The following is a 20,241-nucleotide window of genomic DNA, read 5'->3' on the forward strand; positions in this document are numbered from 1 at the left end:
GCTCAACATCTAAATCCTATAATAAATGATTTTAAAATGTATATGTATGAATAACAGATCTTACACAAAACCCAATACCAGCAATGGATTCTAAGATATGCAGTCAACCTAGGTTGTATGACATTATTATCAATCATAATGCTGCATTGCAATGGACCAGAAGCCAGCTCAAACCAAATACATGACAAACTATTATGAACACAGAGGCTGAAGGAAAGAAGTCCAATGCATGAGTGTGTGCGGATGCTGAGTGATATCAACCAGCAAGACAATCAATTTGTCAGCTAAGAGTAACAGAATAGCATGCACCTCTTCAGATGGGTACGTGATCACCACATCAAATGAGTTGTCAAATCTCCAAAATGTTCCATCAAAGTTGGAATTATTAATCTTGTTAACGGTGTTTTATATGTCTGTATAATTGTTGAATTGACAACATGCCTCTTTATGTATACCTGTTTCGAACTCATTTTCTTTTGAAACAAGGGGATGATGTGTTATGTCTCGCAGCAGATATACAATATGCCTTTAAGGAACTAGCTCATGATGACATCACTGTATCATGGTATGTGACCTAATGGTACAAAAATCTCAGTCTCCATCTTACTAAATCCTATTGCAGCATGACACACTGACAGAAGTGTGCTACAGTACATCAAATACATCCAAATTGGCTTTGCTTTAGCCTAGATATCCAAGTGCCTGTAATTGTACTGTACAAATGTAGATATCTAGAATGGTAGCACAAGTTCATTGAATTTGTTTAGTCCTACATGACTCACATCTCATTCATTTATTGTGGCAGTAGCATAAATATTTTTTCTGCATAGTTACTAATCATAAACCATTATGTCATATCAGGTTGTCTAACCCAGCATAAAAAATGGACTTGCAACTTCTTAGTTTGAATTGTGCCCAAACTGTGCGTCAGATGAGAAAGAACAGTCCTACAAGCCATCGTGGATAAGCATATGGACGTAAATGGAATAGTGTGGGTTAGATGGGCTTCAGATCGGTACGACAGGTCGGCACAACATCGAGGGCCGAAGGGCCTGTACTGTGCTGTAATGTTCTATGTACCATTCCACTCGACCAGTGGAAATCCTTCTCTGAAAGAGAGGTAGCTGTTCACAACAAAAAAACTTCAACCCATTACAACTCTGATAAATCTTTAGCCTTTACAATAATCTCAGCGAAATGTAAGCATAGGTTTAATAGTTCTACCTCAGTTCATCCTTCTTCTGTAACCTGATGTTAATTATTTTTGCATCTTCAGTCAGGTATGAAAACAATGCATTGAACTATCAGTATCCCTGTCATAGAAGATTTTTTCACATAGTACATCTCAAGCTAATCTACACCATTATCAATGTCTGTAGCTCAACTAGGCTATGCAATATTTATAGAAAGAAAAATTAACACTGGCTATCCTCCCTCAACATCAACATCTTGCTTAACCTTCAATACTTCACAATTTAAACATATAACTTAAAATCACGCATTACGTTTCTATAATGTGTCTTTCTCACAAAATTTGATAATTGCACATTTCTCAATTAATATTTCGGGCCACTACTTTGAAATGTCTAAATGTCAGTAACATTCAAACTGACAATGTACAAGAACAATGTAGAAGATTTATGCAGAGAAGCAGAGAAGTATAGAGGCAGGGTTTTACATCAGGCAAAGAGGCTCTTCAGTCCATATGTCCTTTCCAGTCATCAAGCAATATCTACTCTAGTCCCATTTTCCAGTAATTGACCCCTAGCCTTGAATGCTTTGGTGGTTCAAAGTGCTAATCTAAGCAGTAAATTTTAAATTTCAATTTTGCAGAAAATTCTACTTCCTCATCAATGTCCAAACCACTGTTTTACATATACATTTAATTTGAAGGTTGAGAGAATCAGAGCAGCATACAGTGTGAAATTACACTTAAAGAATTTTAAATCACATTCTTCCAACATACCTGTGGCAAAGCTTGCACAACTGTGTCAAGTAAAGCCCTCATTCCAGTGGCCATCTTGAGCAGTTTCAGCACTGGGGACGTAGAAATAATAAGGCACACTTAATATATGTAATTATTATGAATTCAAGTACTGAACACACATGGAGAGTAAAATTATTTGAATAGATAGTTTAAGTGGCTGCACCTACTCCTTTCCTGGAAATAGTGAGGAAAGTTGTAAGAAGGCAAATAATTGGGAAGATTGGTCTCAATGTGCTACCAACCTGATTACCTTCCATTCCAGCAGATGAGAAATGTAGCTGGTTCCCTGAATCAGGAACCAGGCCAACCTATCTGCTGAATTAATAGGTGGGTGAGATGAGGGGGTTGTCCTCCATTCTACCAATCCAGGATGAATTGGGAGCAGGGCTGGAGAGACAAGGAAGTGGCAACTGAAGGTCATCCTCCCTGATCTTGACTCTGACCTCTTTGAGCAATCTCCCTTCATGGCCTGAAAGAAAATTACCTATCTACTTGCTTTCGGATCTCCTACGATTGGCTGGCAGCTTCAGACAAGATAGAACTACCACATCAAGGCCCATGATTTGCCAGGATGATTACCAGTCAACTCTTACCCGATTGGAGTTTGATATGGTGAGCTCTCTTGTTGGTGGGGCAGGGAGTCAATCACTATTTTGTTTTGTTAATTGTCTGGTTGTAAAGCATCCCCTGAGCAAAGCTCAGGTTGAACATCGGTTTGGAAGGGCACACTTCCATTATAAAGCCCAACTAATTCTTTTCTGTTTGTTTAGCTCAAACCTGTACAAAGAAGGCTGTCCCCCCATAGTTTCTTTCCACCAGTGACAATAATTCCCTCGGTTGTACATACAATAATCAACCCTAAGGCTTTAAACAAACATAGGAAATGCTGGAGAAACTCAGCAGATCTGGCAGCATCTGTGGAGAGAGCAACAGAGTTAAGGTTTCAAGTCCGTTATGACTTTTTCAAAACTGAAAAGGGTTAGAAAGTGGGTGCTTTTTTCATGCTTCTGACAGAGGCTGAGGAGGGCCAGGGAACAAGTGGTGTGGAGGCCCAGTGTAAAAGACAAAGGAGTTGCTGGTTGGGGTAGAACATGAGAGAAACCCCATATTTACCACTAACAATGTCATGGACTAAACCACTTTTAATGTTTCATTTGTTCTGGGTATAAATGTCATACAAAAATTTTCCACATTTTATAGAGTCATAGTTTTGGAAACAGGCTCATTGGTCCAACTTGTCCATACCACCCAGTTTTCACAATTACACTAGTCCCATTTGCCTGTGTTTGGTCCATATCCCTCCATACCTATCCCATCCATGTACCTGTCCAAATGTTTTTAAAAGTTGAAACTGTACTCACCTCTACCACTATCTTTAGCAGCCCATTCCAGACACTCACCACCACCCTCTGTGTGAAAATATTTCTCATTTGAACCCTTTTGTATCTCTTCCCTCTCACCTTAAACCTATGCACTCTATCGGTAGACTATCATACCATTTTGGCTATTGACATTATCTATGCCTCTCCAGCTTCTCCTTATAACTCAAGTGCAGGTGGCGTCCTACTAAATCTTTTCTGCACTCTTTCAAATTTAATAATATCTTTTTTATAGTAGGGTGACCAGAGCTGCAAGCAGTACTCCAAATGTGGCCTTACCAACATGAGATACAGCTGCAACAAGATGTCCCAACTTTGATACTCAATCCTCTGAATGATGAAAGCAAGCATGCTGAAAGCCTTCTTTGCCACCCTATCTATCTGTGACTCCACTTTCAAGGAGCTATGAACCTGTACCCCAGATCTCTTTGTTCTATTACACTCCCCAGCACCCTACTATTGACGATGTAAGTCCTGCCCTGACTTGATCTACCAAAATGCAACACATCACATTTATCTAAATTAAACTCCACCTGCCATTCCTCAACTCACTGACCTAGTTAATTTAGATCTCGCTGTATTCCCAGGCAACATTCTTCACTGTCCATTACCCTACCAATTTTGGCAACATCTGCAAACTTACTAACCAAACCTCCTAAATTCTCATCCAAATCATTTATAGAAGTGATGAGTAACAGTGGACCCAGCACCTAATCTCTGTGTCACACGGCTGTTCATAGGCCTCTATCATCACCCTCTGTATTCCACCTTCAAGTCAATTTTGTACCTTTGACTAGCTCCTCCTGGATCCTGCGGGATTTAGCCTTACTCAACAACCTACCATGCAGAGATAATTGGAACTGCAGATGCTGGAGAATCCGAGATAACAAGGTGTAAAGCTGGATGAACACAGCAGGCCAAGCAGCATCAGAAGAGCAGGAAAGCTGACATTTCGGGCCTAGACCCTTCTTCAGAAATGGGGGACGGGAAGGGGATTCTGAAATAAATAGGGAGAGAGGGGAGGTGGATAGAAGATGAACAGAGGAGAAGATAGGTAGAGAAAAGACAGACTGGTCAAAGAGGTGGGGGTGGAGCCAGTAAAGGTGAGTGCAGGTGGGGAGTTAGGGAGGGGATAGGTCGGTCCAGGGAGGATGAGACTAGTAGGTAGGAGATGGGGGTGGGGCTTGAGGTGGGAGGAGGAGATAGGTGGGTGGAAGGACAGGCTAGGGACGCTGGGGCATGCTGGGCTGGTTTTGGGATGCAGTTGGGGGAGGGGAGATTTTGAAGCTTGTGAAGTCCACATTGATAGCATTGGGCTGCAGGGTTCCCAAGCGAAATATGCCTACCATATACGTACCTACCCAAGCGAAATCTACCATGCAGTACCTTGTCAAAGGCCTTGCTACGTTCATGCAGACAACATTTACTGCACTGCCCTCATCTACTTTCTTGGTCATCCCCCCCCCAAAGAGCTCAATCAAATTCATAAGACACAATTTCCCATGCACATGCTGACTATCCCAAATAAGTCCTTGCCTCTCCAAAAGCCAACATTAGTCACCTGCCAATATTCAGGCATTTTACCCATGGCTGTTGATGATACAAATATCTCTACTAGAGGCCCTGCAATTTACTCCCTAACCTCCCACAAAGTCCTGGGAAACACTTCATTAAGGTGCCAGGGATTTATCTACCTTAATGCATTTTCAGACTTCCAGAACCTCCTCTTCTGTGATGTGGACGTTCTACAAGACTTCACTATTTATTTTTTCAGGCTCCTTAGCATGCCTGTCTTTCTCAATGGTAAATGCTGATGAGCATTATTTAGTTAGGATTTCACCAATCTCTTGTGGCTCCACACATAGATGGACTTGCAGATCTTTAAGAAGCCCTATACTCTCCCTAGTTACTATTTTGCCATTCAGGGGTACTTGTAGAATCTCTATGGATTCTCTTTTAATTTATCTGCCAAAGCTATCTCATGTCCCCTTCCAGCCCTTCTGATTTCTCTCCTAAGTGTACTTCAACACCCTCTATACTCTTCAAGGAATTCACTTGCTCCCTGTTGCCTAAACACGCCATGTTCTTCCTTCATTTTCTCGACCAGAGTTTCAATAACTAATCAGCCAGGGTTCCTTACTCCTGCCAGCCTTACCCTTCACTCTTAAAAGTTACATGCTGGATCTGAACCTCATTAACTCACTTTTGAAAACCTCCCTCTTACGAGATTTGGCCTACAAACAACCTCTCCCAATCAACTTTTAAAAGATTCTGTCTAAGACCATCAAAATTGGCTTTGTCCCAATTTAGAACTTCAATTTGTCAACCATACTTATTGTTTGCTGTAGCTATTTCAAAACTAATTGAATAATGGCCAATGGTCCCATACTGCTCCCCGACTAACAATTCTGTCACTTGCCCTGCTTTATTTCCCAAGAGGAGGTCAAGTTTTGCCCCTTCTTTAGTAGGGGAATCTATATACTACATGAGAAATTCTTCCTGAACGCACTTAACAAATTTCTCTCCATCCAAGCCCTTCAGGCTATGGCAGCCCCAGTCGATGTTAGGAAAGTTAAAATCCCCTACTATTACAATCCTATTATTCTTGCAGTTATCTGCAGTATCCTTTCTTATTTACTCCTCAATCTCCTGCTGACTACTGGGGGGCTAACAGTATAATGCTACCAAAGTGATCTCCCCCTTTTCATTTCTCAGTTCTACTCATATAGACTCAGTGGATGAATCCTCTTTCAGTTCTGGCATGATGTTCTCCCTCATCAAAAATACAACTCTCCCTCCTTTCTTGCACTCCTGCTATCTTTCCTATAGCATCTGTACCCTGGAACACTGAACCCTGCCAGTCCTGTCCCTCCCTTAGCCACTGTAATAGCTACATATCCCACCCCATGAACCTATCCACATCCTATATTATTACAGAGATAGTAGGAACTGCCAATGCTGGAGAATCTGAGATAACACGGTGTGAAGCTGGAAGAACACAGCAGGCCAAGCAGAATCAGAGAAGCAGGAAAGCTCGACGTTTCAGGTCGGGACCCTTTTCCAGAAAATGGGGGAGGGGAAGGGGATTTTGAAATAAATAGGGAGACAGGGGGAGGCGGATAGAAGATGGATAAAGGAGAAGATAGGGTGAAAGGAGACAGACAGGTCAAAGAGGCGGGGTTAGAGCCAGTGAAGGTGAATGTAGGTGAGGAGTTAGCGGGGGAATAGGTCAGTCCAGGGAGGACGGACAGGTCGGGGGGGGGGGTGCGGGATGAGGTTAGTGGGTAGGGGATGGGGGTGGGGCTTGAGGTGGGGGGAATGGTTAGGGAGGCAGGGACTGGCTGGGCTGATTTTGGCATGTGGTCGGGGGAGGGGAGATTTTGAAGCATGTGAAATCCACATTGATACCCTTGTGCTACAGAGTTCCCAAGTGAAATATGAGATGCTGTTCCTGCATCTTTCGGGTGGTGTCATTGTGGTAATGCAGGAGGCCCAGGACGGACATGTCGTCCGAGGAGTGGGGGTGGGGAATTGAAATGGTTCGCAACTGGGAGGTGTAATTGTTTGTTGTGAACAGAGCATAGATGTTCCGCAAAGCGGTCCCCAAGCCTCTGTCCTAAATTAATTTACCTTACCTATTAGGCCTCTTGCATTGAAGTATAGGCAGTTTAACTTACCTTGCTTCTCACAGTGCTTTTGATTGCCCTGTCCAGTACTAGGATTACCAATGCTGCCTTTACTATTTAACTTGCTCTCATTAACTTCTGTACTGTCCTCAACTTTCTCTTTCGACTAGCAACAGCTTCTCAACAATGAAAATGTTTATATATGAATGGATAAGCATGTTGATTTACTCAAAAAGGTTCTTTCTTTAGCCTTTGAGGTACCTAATTAAACATAATTTGGTACTATCTGGCACTAAATTGACAGTCATATTTGATAAGACTGCAGGGATGATAGCCTTGGCTGAAAATCAAAGCAGCAGGCATTTAAGAAAACAGACAACAAAGATACATCCCAGTGAGGAATAAGGATTCTAGAAAGGTGATAAACCAACCACAGTTAAGTGCAGAAGTTAAGAATGGTGTCAAATTGAAAGAAAAAAACATAATAAAGCAAAAATTTGTAGTACACCAGAGGATTGACAAAGTTCTAAGTACCAAAAAGGATGACTAAACAAATAATGAAGAAGAAAATAAATTTTGAGAGCACGGGTTTTCTCCTACTTTCCCTCTTTTATTTTGGTATCCTGGTTGCTTGTTTAACAGAGATGCAACAACACTCTTTTGTTTCAGGTGACCTGCATGTAGAGTTTGAAAAGCAATTGCTGAGGTCAATTTGTCTGAAAATGTTGAAACAAAATTGCAATTCAAAGGTCACAAAATAGAAAACAAAGATAATGTGCAGATTTAGTATTAGTGCAGATTCTATTGCACACCAAGATTAATTTCATCTCTAAAAACTAACTGTACCCACAGTGGAATAAAAGTGCAGCAGCCAACTGGTCCACTCATTAGTTTCCCACTTGCTTTGTCACTTACAGTGAATTGAGCTAAAGGAACGCATTGCCAATTGGCACTGGCATAGACAGCTACTGCTCATACAATTCAGAACCAAAACTGATTAAGCTATATACAATTGGACCCATATGAGTTGCAGCAAATAATAGTACCAGGCAATGATGCAGAGATTTCCATCTAAACTTGATGTTTAACTGAGAGTAGAAATGTAATTTAAGCTTCTTGATCGAGTTATATATAATAACTCCCAGGCATCCATTACTCTTTATGTGTGCTACTGCTGATATAAAGTCCAAAGAGAAAAGAGGTACAAAAATTTGCCATTTCTTTTCAAAAAGAAACATTCTAGCATAATCAAGAGAATTTTACAAGTTATACTAGTAAGGGGTAACATTACCTCTTGCAATTCGTAGCACTCTCATGATGCGAATGATAGTGGGGTTAATTGGCAAGGAGGCATTAATTTCTATTTCTTCCAAGGTTATTCCCATTATTGAGAGAAGAACAATAGCGAGATCCAATTGATTCCATCTGAAAGAGAGGAATTGTATTCCAAGAACACTGTAATTAGTGAGATTGCAATGGCAAATTTTTATGACATACCACTTGCAAATCAACCAGTGTTGACCCAGGTCTGCTGGGTCTCTGGATCATCAGAAACCAGACACACGAGCCAAGAAACACACCAGGACCTTGTGGTAGTCCAAGTATGCTGAATCTATGGGAATTGCTGGGATGTTTAAACTTCTGAAGGTCAGTTCCTCTTCTTCTCTAGATAGTTCAGATATACTTACCTGGGTAATTATGGTCAAATATCCAGGACGCCAGGGCTGGATGAGCCCTTAAAGCTGAGCCCTTAACCTCTGACCCTTCCCCTGAACTCCTTACTCGTTGTCCAGACTTCATGAGTTACTGACTATCATTTGACTGCGCCAACACTCTGACTCCCACGACCTAACATGACAGCCTCTATTACCGGACTAGCCAACATGCAGAGCTGCACTGAAGCATGGAAAGTAGGAGAACAGCAACAATCCAATAGTGATTGCCACTTCATGAAAAATCTGGGCTAATGGAAAATCTGGGCTAATGAGTTTCAACTTAATTCATGCCATGTATTTTGAAACAAACACGAACAAATCCTTGTCACTAAATTTTCTGTGAGCATAGTACCCCGTTAAACCTTTCACTGAAATATATGTAAACGTCACCAAAATGCTTACATCTGTTTGCTAACTTTATTTTCTAGAATTGAGAAATAACAACATGTCTGTTTGACCAGATGTAACTCATCAGGGGTCTTTTACTTCCACAATGACTGTTTGTAATTAACAGGAGGGAGTATTAACATTCAAAGCACAAATATGATTTTGTTTCATGCTGTGAGCTTCTGAATCATTGCAATCTTTGATTTGTAAAATTTAAAGGGATTTGCAGAGGGCTAGCCCGAGCAATCTTTCGGTCAAAATGTTCTCACCGTATTTTGGGCTTGGACTGGAGAATTGAATGTGAATGAAAAACATTTTATGTTTCATTCTAACAACCTAGGGCAGTAATTCAGAGAGAGTTCTGCAGAGACTAAATGCCTGCTGACAGTATAATACACGAAAGCAGTTTTTATGATAAATTAACAAATTAAAATTAGGTTCATGCTGAGCAAAAAAGGAACATCATGCCTTTCCATGTATCCTTAGCCAACTTTGGAAACGTTACATCAGTGGAGAGTCTCTCATGAAATCCAAGATAGTAAGAAAACCTACAACATTACCTTAGCAAATTCAAGCAAAAGAAATAGCTCAATAACATGCTGGTGCATTTATATATAAATGAGTACAACAAAAGCATAATATTAGATCCTGGATTACTTTAGTTAATGGAAAAAGAAGAAAGTAGTATATTTTAATGATGATCATTTTTATCTTGTAAATTTAGTTTTGGAATGTATGGCTTGTTAACAAAAACATTTATTGTCCGTCCTTCGTTATCCTTGCATAGGTAGTCACGTCTCCTACACTGAGTGGCATGTGAACCTGCAATATTCACTTCTTCAAAGTGTACAATTGTACATGGCTGAAGTGAGACCAGACCTCAAGCACAGCAGGGATGTGGCCTTTGCTGTCTGGGCCAACAGTTAGCACCCATTTCTAATTGCTCAGAGGGCAGTTATTTATTCATTCACAGAACTGGGGTATCACTGATCAGGTCAGCATTTATTGCCCATCCCAAATTGCCCAGAGGATCAGTTCAGAATCAACCATGGATCAGGAGTCACATATAGTCCAGACACGGTAAGGATGGCCGTTTCCTTCCCTAAAGGTCATATTAGTGAACCAGATGTGGGTCTGGAGCCACATTAAGATTTGATAAGGTAAGGACAGTAGTATCCTCTTATAGTGAAAGGAAGGGTTTTTTCCTTATAATGATTTAATTCTATTTTAATATTTATTTTATTTTCAGATTTTTATTGAATTCAAATTCCACCATCTGCCTTGGCAGCATTCAGACTCCAGAAAACATCCTGTGTTTCTCGATTGATAGTCTAGTGATAGGACCACTCGAACGTCACGTTGCCTTGTACAAATCCCTGTACCAAATGAAGGATGCACTTTGCTTGCAAGGAGGTATGTTAACTCATGGAATGAGATGGTTGTCTTTAGCTCACTGTTCCAAATAACCTTCTAGCGTTTTTAAAAAAGTCTTCTTCTCAGAACTGAAACGAAAACTCACCTGCCCCTATTTTAACATTCATATCTCAAAGGATGAGAAAATACATTATATGCATCTTATCACAAGATTGGTAAATAAAATTAGACTAAATGGGATTGGAGTTAATATACTATTATGGATTGAGAATTGGTCAACAGACAGAAAACAGAGAGTAGGATTAAATGGATCATTCTCAGGATGGCAGGCTGTTAGTAATGAGTGACCACGTGGATCAATTCTAGGTCCATAGCTATTCACAATCTACATTAATGATTTGGATGTGGTGTCAAATTATAATATTGCCAAATTCGTTGATGTCACAAAACTGGTTGGAAACATAATTTCTGTAAGGAGATAAGGAGATTTCAAGATAACTTGGAAAAACACAAAGAATGGGCTAGAACATGGTGGATGGAATATAACGTTACTAAGTGTATAGTTATTTAGTTTGGTAGATGAAAAACAGAGAGCCAGAATATTTCTTTCCTATCTCACCTTAAACCTACGCTCTTTAGTCTGCGACTTCTACCAGCAACTTCAGTTTTTGTTCCTGATTTACAGCATCTGCAGTTCTTTCAGTTTTTAAAAAAATCCTGAAGCTTAACACAAACAATATTGTAAGATTTTTAGGAATAGTAAGAACCGCTGATGCTAGAGTCAGAGATAATACAGTGTGGAGCTGGAGGAAGGGTCCCAACCTAAAACATCAGCTTTCCTGCTCCTCTGATGCTGCCCAGCCTGCTGTGTTCTTCCAGCTCCACACTGTGTAACACTTTTTTGCGATCTTTTTGAAATAGCGACCCTAGAATGTGAGCATTCTATACTATTAAATCGGTCTTGATTTTCAAACAAATATTGTAATACTGGAATATTAGAACTTCATGCCGCTAACTAGTAGGCTGCATCTTAACTCCACATTAATGAGTTCTTATTTTTATGCAGGCCACAGTGATGAGTGCTAATGAGAAAGGCAACTCCAGGATTTTGCCATGCAACTGAAGGAACAGCAACATAGCTCCAAGTCAAAGTCAGGACAGTAGGTAACTTCTGAGTGTTTGGAATTCTTTTCCATTCCTTGCCAGGCAGCAGATGCAGAATCTTTAAATATTTTTAGGTGCAGGTAGATAGACTCTTGATTACCATGGGGATGAAAGCTTATTGGGGGTGTACAGGAATGTAGAGTTGAGGTTAAAATCAGATCAACCATGATCCAATTAAATGGTGGATCAGGCTCAAAGGGCTAAATGGTCTTCCCTTCTTCCTTGTGCAGATGCTCAAATTATGTCATTTAGAGGGTACTTCAGTCAAGGAAGTTAATTACCTAACTTTCTTTGGCATGTTTATTGGGAAATTACAATGCAATCCAGCAAATTTTTAAAAGTAATGGGAACACTAAATGTCTGATACAGTGCTTGTGGAGCAGAATGTGAATTCCACAATCAAACAGCAAGTTCTAGACACATATCATTCATGCCATGTGGCTTAATCATCAGACTTACTAGTCAATTTACAGGGTAAAAATATTGTTGACATGGCATTAATTTTCAAGAAAGAAATGGCTTGCCATCACTGTTTCTTTTAAACACATCATGATATCATCAAGGCATCATATATTTTGGTGATGGCACACAGTTTACTTTTGCAATGATCCCCTCATGGTTAACAATAGAAATGCTTCTTTTCTGGATACTCAAAAAATGACTTTGATTTTGTCAGCCCAACTAAGCTTTGGTAGGCATCTTTATTCTGTACTAATGAGCAATCTTTGATTTAACTTTCTAGAAATGGCAATTTGGGTGCAATCCAACCACTTTCTATCAGTGTTACTACACTGGGTTTCTTGTGATATGTACCCTGGATGACATTAACTTCTGTTGCAAATTTGCATATAAAATTTTCCAACTTCTCTACTTTGAGATAGGTTTGACACACCAGTGTATTAGCAATGAGCTACTTTGATGTATATGTAATTAGCAGCTGTTGATATTTATAGATCTTGTACGTGTGATGTGTACATCAATAGTGCAACATCAGCAATGTAATATCAATATCAATACACAAGAATTCCTATAAGTAAGCTCCTATTGTCTTTTAAATTAAGCTCTTATTTAATCAGTGAACTCTAATTTCCCTTCCAACATATTCTTAATTCTGTTTGATTTCTTTACCTAAGTTCCATTTCTCTCATCTCCAAGTGTTCCTGTATAGTATCCTATCAGTGACTTTCTTAAAGTCCATGAATACTATATCCATTGCATTTCCTTCCTATCACCACGTTGCATTCTCAATGAACTGTGTGAGTTCTGTCAAACATGATCATAACTTTCGAAATCTGTGATAGTTACTTCTAACTATTGTCTCTTTATCTATAGTTCATGTCAAATTAATGTACCTGAAGTTTTATTGATGTAGATTTTGATCAAAGTAGCCTATAATAACTGTCTCATTCATTTAAATTCCTGTATCACATTGGCCAATCTACTGTCCTCTGACTGAAAGCACATTCAATAGTCCTAAAATAGAAGTTCAATACTTTTTGCCATTTCCTCTTAGAGGACCTCAGGATGTTTTCCTGAGGCTCTGACGTATTTTTTTTCTGTTAACTTAATTCAAAATTTATCTTTGATACATCATAATACATCTTTATATTCCCTCCTGGCTTTGCTTATAATTTCCAACCCTTCTAAATTTATTACACATTGATGTACTCATTTTCCATTCTTGCCCAGTTAGCAGTCAGATTTCTGTTCCATTTTGATGTCGCCATTATGTAACGCAATTTAGAAAGTAATTAAGTAATTGGAAATCAAGCATATGAGAAAAGAAGCAGAAAAGCAAGACGATGGCAGATCATTCCAATTAAACTGTTAGCACCAGCACAAGTATGATGAGCTGAATGGATTATTTTTGCGCTGCCATTTCTATATGGAGGTAAGAAAAGAAGTGTCTTACCTGTCTTTAAAGAACCTCCTGAAGCCAAATGCAATGAGCTTAAGAATAGATTCGAAGACAAAGACGATGGTGAACACGTAGTTACAATACTTTAGAGCTTCTTCAAGAGACTGGTGGAAAGCAAGTTAATAATAAAGCATTACAAGAATACAAAAGGTAGAGTATTGTACTTAATGGATGCTGATATGTTATTAACATCAAATAGATCAAATAGTACCAGCTACTGAACATGTCCCACAATTGACGATGATTCACTAGTTCCAAATATATAAACATGTTCTTTCTACATGTGGAAATAAAAAACATTGTTGCAGTAAACACAACACAATCTTATATTTGAGTTGAATACATTGTTGTGTGAACAATGATTCATCCTATACAAGAAGTGGCCTTTTATTTAAACAATGTAAGTTCAAATCTAGAAATAGTAGGAGAAACTCAAAGTTCATATCTGGCCCATCTAAATGGGATAGAAGCTATTCTTTGCCTCCTATTTAAGGGGAGTTGGAATGACCTCAATCCAGTTTCTAGTTCAGCATTACTTGGTATTTTATTCAACCAAAGATATCACAATGGACTAGATTCCGTCAAGACCACTGGAACCCCAACTTCGGAAGTGGTGGAACACTAATCACGGTTTGCTCAGAGGTGACAAATTAAGAAATTGCATTCAGGATCCATGCCCAATTAAGGATCCCTAAATAGAAGGCCTGTGGCCATTGGCGTAGCTCCTAAGCATCTAGGGGTCATGGCTAAGGTATAAAGCAGCATTAAACAAACCTCATCTTCACTGGGAGAGCTGTGTGCCCCCAGGAACTTTCTAGCCACATCATCAATTTGTCCCCAGATGGAAACATAACTGAAATTAATTAGCTACCTGCCTCTACCAGGGAAGATTGCTTGGAAGTATGATCATGTTATGTTAGTTAATTTTTCTAATGTTCCTGCCTGCAGATTCATTCCCCAGGAACCAGGAATATTCAAGTCCATTGTCCCTGGAGAGGTAAATGAAAAATGTCACATTTGTCAAAATGACAAATGCAGCTACACTGTAAGAGTAGGAAGCAACTGCAAATTAATTGAGCAAAGCAACAAGAACGTTTTCTCCTCCTAACTTTTCTAGATCAGCATTTATTGCACTGCACATGGGCTCGGTAAATTTATTTCTGGCATCATATCCCTAAAATACAAAATATTGAATGATTTAATGCTTGTGTTTGCCAATCTTGATGAGAATAAAACTCAAAGAAACATTTTCTTCGAACTTTGCTTTTTTAAAAGCTCATGAACGTTCGGGTAATGTGTTATCACCAAGTTATCCTTTTTGTAATTAACAAAACCAGAAGTTGACATTAATTGGTAACTGGACCATAAAGACCATCTGTTAGCAAGGTTATATGTCTGCATTTCTGCACACACTTACAGGTGGCTGGTGGTAGTGCTCCATGGACATTGTGATAACATTTATACCAATAATGAACGTGATAAATAGATCCAGGTAGTGGTTGGTGCACAACTTATGGATGTAAAGTCGAGCTGGGGAGTAGTCAGCATAATAGGGTCTGCGCTGGGCTTCTGGTCGAGATAAAAATGGGAAAAAATGAAATTTGATTACTTTGAATTTTCATAGGGAAAGTAAGAAACAATAATGTTCACAAATTTGCAGGTTATATTCACATATTTAGTATATTAAAATCACTTAGCATTTTAGCTATTTCTGGCATGGGTTAGCATTATCTAATTTCTGGTTTAATCTGAATCAAACTGGAGATTACATTGGTGTTGGTGTAGACACACACTGGATTTTTTCATTAATTTGCAGACTAAGAGTCTTTAAATTAAATTCCAGATTCTGTAGATATTATCTTCATAGGCCATGACCTCTGCAGGTCATCAATGTGAAACTTGGAAGGGAGGAATGGTCAGAGAGAATGAAAACAGAGATGAGAGGCTAAAGTTATATAATTTTCGCGCATCTAAACCACCAGTTGAATGGCCTTGAGGTTGCATGCAAATACGTATGTCTAGTCAGGCGACTCTTACAGCCATACAGCAACGTATGAATGTAAGGTATACAACAAAGGGACGAACTGTTTGTTTTAGAGAGATAGGAGTTAATAGATAAGTGGTTAAAAATTCACACATGCAATGTTGTGGCTTTCTGTTAAAGACATTTTCTAAATTATGCAATAAACATATTAGGATTGAATAATAACTTTATTCTTAATACTAACTTTTACATGCTAGTAACTTTGTTATAGACCTCTGCTATGAAGACAAAGTTAATATAAATACTATCAAAAGCACTGAAGCCAAAGCAACAATTACATGAGTAGATCCTGTTTGTGAAATGAGTCTAATTTATTATATTGCAACTATTGAGATGAATGATAGACCATGCAGTTAATACATGCACATTTTGCACTAATACATGCAATTCACCATGCACTGCCAGATTGCACATTGCTAGGTTAGGAAGGATTTTCTGAGGGAAGTTACAACTAAGAGAACAAAGAAGAAAGGAAGTTAACTATATAACAGGAGGTTTATTTTGAGAGGCTTTTGAAATAAATGATGTGCATGGAAGGATCCTTCCCTTTCTAGCTCTTTAGGTGAAGTAAAGTTGCACTTTCCTGGCAGTAAGGGTATCAATGTAAATGCAAGTTGTAAGTAACAACTGTTATTTATAATAAAAGATTTGCACTTAAAACACTAATATTAAAAATGGAAGAGACATTCAGGATCTAATTCGTTCAGGGTTCATCTGGAGAGCATTTTATCCTTGACTCTATGGAGAAGCACAAATTAAATTTGGATTTGTCACTGCTCTTATTGTTTTAGTTCCTCTCAGCTTGCATAAAGGAAATCATACCTTAATTTTGCCAATGGTTTGGACAGTAGTAACAATTTTCAGTCGCATAATCGTTACTCCTATTCAAATACATCTATTGAATGTACATTTAGGGGTGGCACGGTGGCTCAGTGGTTAGCACTGCAGCCTCACACCACCAGGGACCCAGGTTCGATTCCAGCCTCGGGCAACTGTCTGTGTGGAGTTTGCACATTCTCCCCATGTCTGCATGGGTTTCCTCCAGGTGCTCCGGTTTCCTCCCACAGTCTAAAGATGTGTAGGCTAGGTGGATCAGCCATGCCAAATTGTCCATAGTGTTCAGGGGTGGGTGGGTTATAGAGGATGGGTCTGGGTGGGAAGGTTCAAGGGGCAGTGTGGACTTGTTGGGCTGAAGGGCTTGTTTCCACACTGTAGGGAAACTAATCTATTGATATCACTAATCATTTTGCACATTATTGTCTGTCTAGGATTTTTCCAGATTTTAATGTTTTAACAGCAGTATTAAAATTGAACTCATTCTATAGTTTGCAGCAATAATACAAAAATTGTCGATCAAAACCATGCATGGTAATTCTCCTTGAAAGGTACAAACCAGTACTACACTCTCTTCCAGTAATTCTGTTTCTAGTGAGAATGACAGGGAGAATTCATAGAGTATAAACAGATTCAGGATTCAAAAAGCAGGTCCAAACTTCCACCACATGGCTTATAAACTTATAGCACAATGCCAGTCTGGGTAAGATTTTTCAGTTATAATTCTAAAAGAGAAGCAGTGGATAACCAACTTCAGTGGATGAGTGACCTTCATGTTTGATTTTTCTAGTTTCTTCCAGGGGCAAGGTAGTGTTCTAAACATCTTGAAATATGAAGTCCAATCTTCTCTGATGAAAGGTTTATGATTCTGTAATGCCTCAGCTAAAATATATCATGAGTATTTTTATAAGGAATTATGCTTTATAGCATGTGATTGCAGAAGCGCACAGCATTGACCATACTACTGCCCTGGGGAAAGGAGTGGAGAGAAGCAATTTTGTTTGTTACTTGTGATTAAAATAACCAAATGCAGAGAAAGCAAAGTTTTCAGTACTTCGAAGAAACTGCCTAGCAAAGATGCAAGAGGACACAATCCTCCTAATCACAACATCTATAAGGTAGAATTTTATAAACAGATTGTGACAAAGGACAGCACTAAAACGTACAGCACAAACTACACATCTTTCTGAGTCTGCCATATTCAGCCAAAACTTTGGGATTTCTCTAGGTACTGCTTTTGACAAACATCTAATAGAAGAAACAATATCTTTTTACGAAAAAACATATTTTCCTATTTTTCTCTTTTATCAAAAAGATCTTTAGCTATTAAAGGTATCAAGGAGTATGGAGAGAATGCATGAACATAGCTTTGAGATTAAGGATCAATCATGATGATAATGGCAAAGCAGGCTTGACAGGCTGAATGGCCGACTCCTGCTCAAGGTTTCAACGTTCTATGTCAGTGGCTAATGAAGCATTTGTTGTATATTAACATGGATTTTCTATAAATAGTAATCAGGCAACGGGCACTTGTGAAAGATTTTTGTTAAGTCCATTAAGTAGCTAGTTACGCTGTTTCAATATTAGACATTAAGCTATAGAATAAATATTTTATTGGAAAATAAAACAGATGCTTTATACTTGACTAGCAGTTATTTTAGTGTCACTTTGCCCATGCCCTTCTGCTGTTCCCAGGACCAATAAACACTGCAGGTCATTTTATCTGAAAGAATTAGGACATTGTGTCTAGTTTAAAAAAAATGTTTGAAATAAATTAAACCTTAAAAATTACAATGCAACCAGTCTTTTCAGGTCATCATGCAACGTGAATTCAGCATGCACCGGCATGCTACAGGAATCACATTTTCTTCCCAGTTTGGAAACAGGCAGGGCTCAGAAAGATTAAACGTACTACCGACCAGCCAGGTACAGTTCCTTACTCCTGCGCTTTTTTTCCAACCGTCGCAAACGTTTCTCCTCCCGCCGGCGGGCCTCCTCAGCCTCCTGGTGCTGCCGGCACTTGTGGAAGTTCTCCACCACTACTCCCACGAACATGTTTAACACAAAGAAGCTCACAATCAGGAGAAAGGAGATGAAGTACAGGAGCATCCAGGGATTGTGGTTCCTTTGTGGCTGTCGATGGGATAGGAATGTGTAGGATGAGGAAAGGAAGGAGTGGAAGTAGAACAAAAATTAGACCAATTAACTTTTACAACCATTTGTCATGAAGACAAAGGGAACATTTTTGATTTCACATTACAATCATTTTCATTTACGGGAACAGAACTGATTCACAAAAGATCGATGTACACAAAGATTACACAGAATTTACAGTATAATAACAAGTTATTTGGCTCAACTTGTCTGTGCTATTGCTTATGCCATATAAGTTTGCTTCTGTTTTACTTCATTTAATCATTTCTGTTTGCTTTTCCTCCACTGTACTGATTAAAATTCATTGATATGAAATGTTAGCTTTGTTTATTCCCTCACATTCACTGGCTGACCTGACGAGCATTTCCAGCACTTTCCATTTGCATTACCTCTTGAACTTATCTAACTTCTACTTAAATGGATCGATGTTACTCTCTTCAAATATCCATTGTGGTATCAAATTTCACATTCTCACAACTTCCTCTGTAAAAAAGAGTTTCTCCTGGACTTTTATTAGATTTATCAGTAACTATTTTATATTTGTGAACCCAGTTTGGACTCCCTCAAGTCAAAATAGTGCAAATAATCCAGCAATAAAATAACTTCTATTATTTCAAAAGCACCATTCATTCTGGTATATAAAGTAAATATATTTTAACTCGTTCCGAATGAAACGTAAATAAACAGCTTATTGAGTTTAAGTTGTTGCAAGAGGATTACATACAGTGTTTTTGCATTACCTGCTTATCAATTCCTATAGCATCGAGACCATCATACATTATATTCACCCAACCATCTTTGGAGGATAAAACAAAGAGTGACATCAATGCCTAAAAAACAACAAAAATAAATACATTTATGAGTTTTTCTAAATTATTTGGTTTCCTTTCAAAATTTTTTTTTCTTTATTCATTCATGGGATGTGGGTGCTGCTGGCTATGCAGCATTTATTGCCCATCCCTAATTGCCCAGAGAACAGTTAAGAGTCAACCACATTTCTCCGGGTGTAGAGTTACCTGTAGGCTAGACCAGTTAAGGATGGTAGTTTCCTTCCCTAAAGGACATTAATGAACCAGCTGGGTGAAATGAATGCAAAGATTAAAAACTAAAATAAATATAAAACCGTCAAAAAACCCAAATGATACTACTTTTTTGAAGACCTCAGACTTATTATCAAATGACAATGAAGGATATACTGTGATCCTCATTTTCATCTAGTCCACATTAAATAATTTTGCAGAGAAATTAATAAAGTTATTAAACCAATTTCAAATCCCACATAACTAATACCAGTAATTTACCAAAAATTTAAAAATAGAGAAGCAACCTTGTAATTTCTACGCTTTTCTCTGAATGCATTTTAAACTTGGTAAATTTGTATCATGCCAGCAATAACAATTATTCCATTAGATTTGGAACTTAAAACATACCTGTCCAAGATTATCAAAATTATATTTACGGCGCACCCATTTATAGTTAGCTTGGACACATTCGGACTTATTTGTAATATTCCTGGTATCATGTCCATCACAATGGTAGAACTTGCCTTTAAACAACTGCAAAACATGAATATATAGATTTGTGAAGGAGAATTTTAGGTGCATTCAATCCAAATCTTGATTAAAAAGCAGTCACAGCCCTCTTCAACTCCTTGGTTCA

General features: G+C 38.6%; 1 protein-coding gene across 1 annotated transcript in view; it reads right to left on the reverse strand.

Moving 5' to 3' along the window:
* cacna1ha (calcium channel, voltage-dependent, T type, alpha 1H subunit a) overlaps positions 1-20,241 on the reverse strand; it is a 286,474-nt gene that overhangs the window by 52,679 nt on the left and 213,554 nt on the right. The window contains exons 21-27 of the mRNA XM_059654094.1: positions 20,013-20,138; positions 19,323-19,412; positions 18,348-18,561; positions 14,968-15,119; positions 13,545-13,654; positions 8,284-8,417; positions 1,967-2,037 (exon numbers count right to left, since the gene is read on the reverse strand). Of these exons, the coding sequence (XP_059510077.1) occupies positions 1,967-2,037; positions 8,284-8,417; positions 13,545-13,654; positions 14,968-15,119; positions 18,348-18,561; positions 19,323-19,412; positions 20,013-20,138 (897 nt within the window). The remainder of the gene's footprint in view (positions 1-1,966; positions 2,038-8,283; positions 8,418-13,544; positions 13,655-14,967; positions 15,120-18,347; positions 18,562-19,322; positions 19,413-20,012; positions 20,139-20,241) is intronic.

This window comes from Stegostoma tigrinum, chromosome 23 (genome assembly GCF_030684315.1).
Source record: "Stegostoma tigrinum isolate sSteTig4 chromosome 23, sSteTig4.hap1, whole genome shotgun sequence".
NCBI lineage: Eukaryota > Metazoa > Chordata > Chondrichthyes > Orectolobiformes > Stegostomatidae > Stegostoma > Stegostoma tigrinum.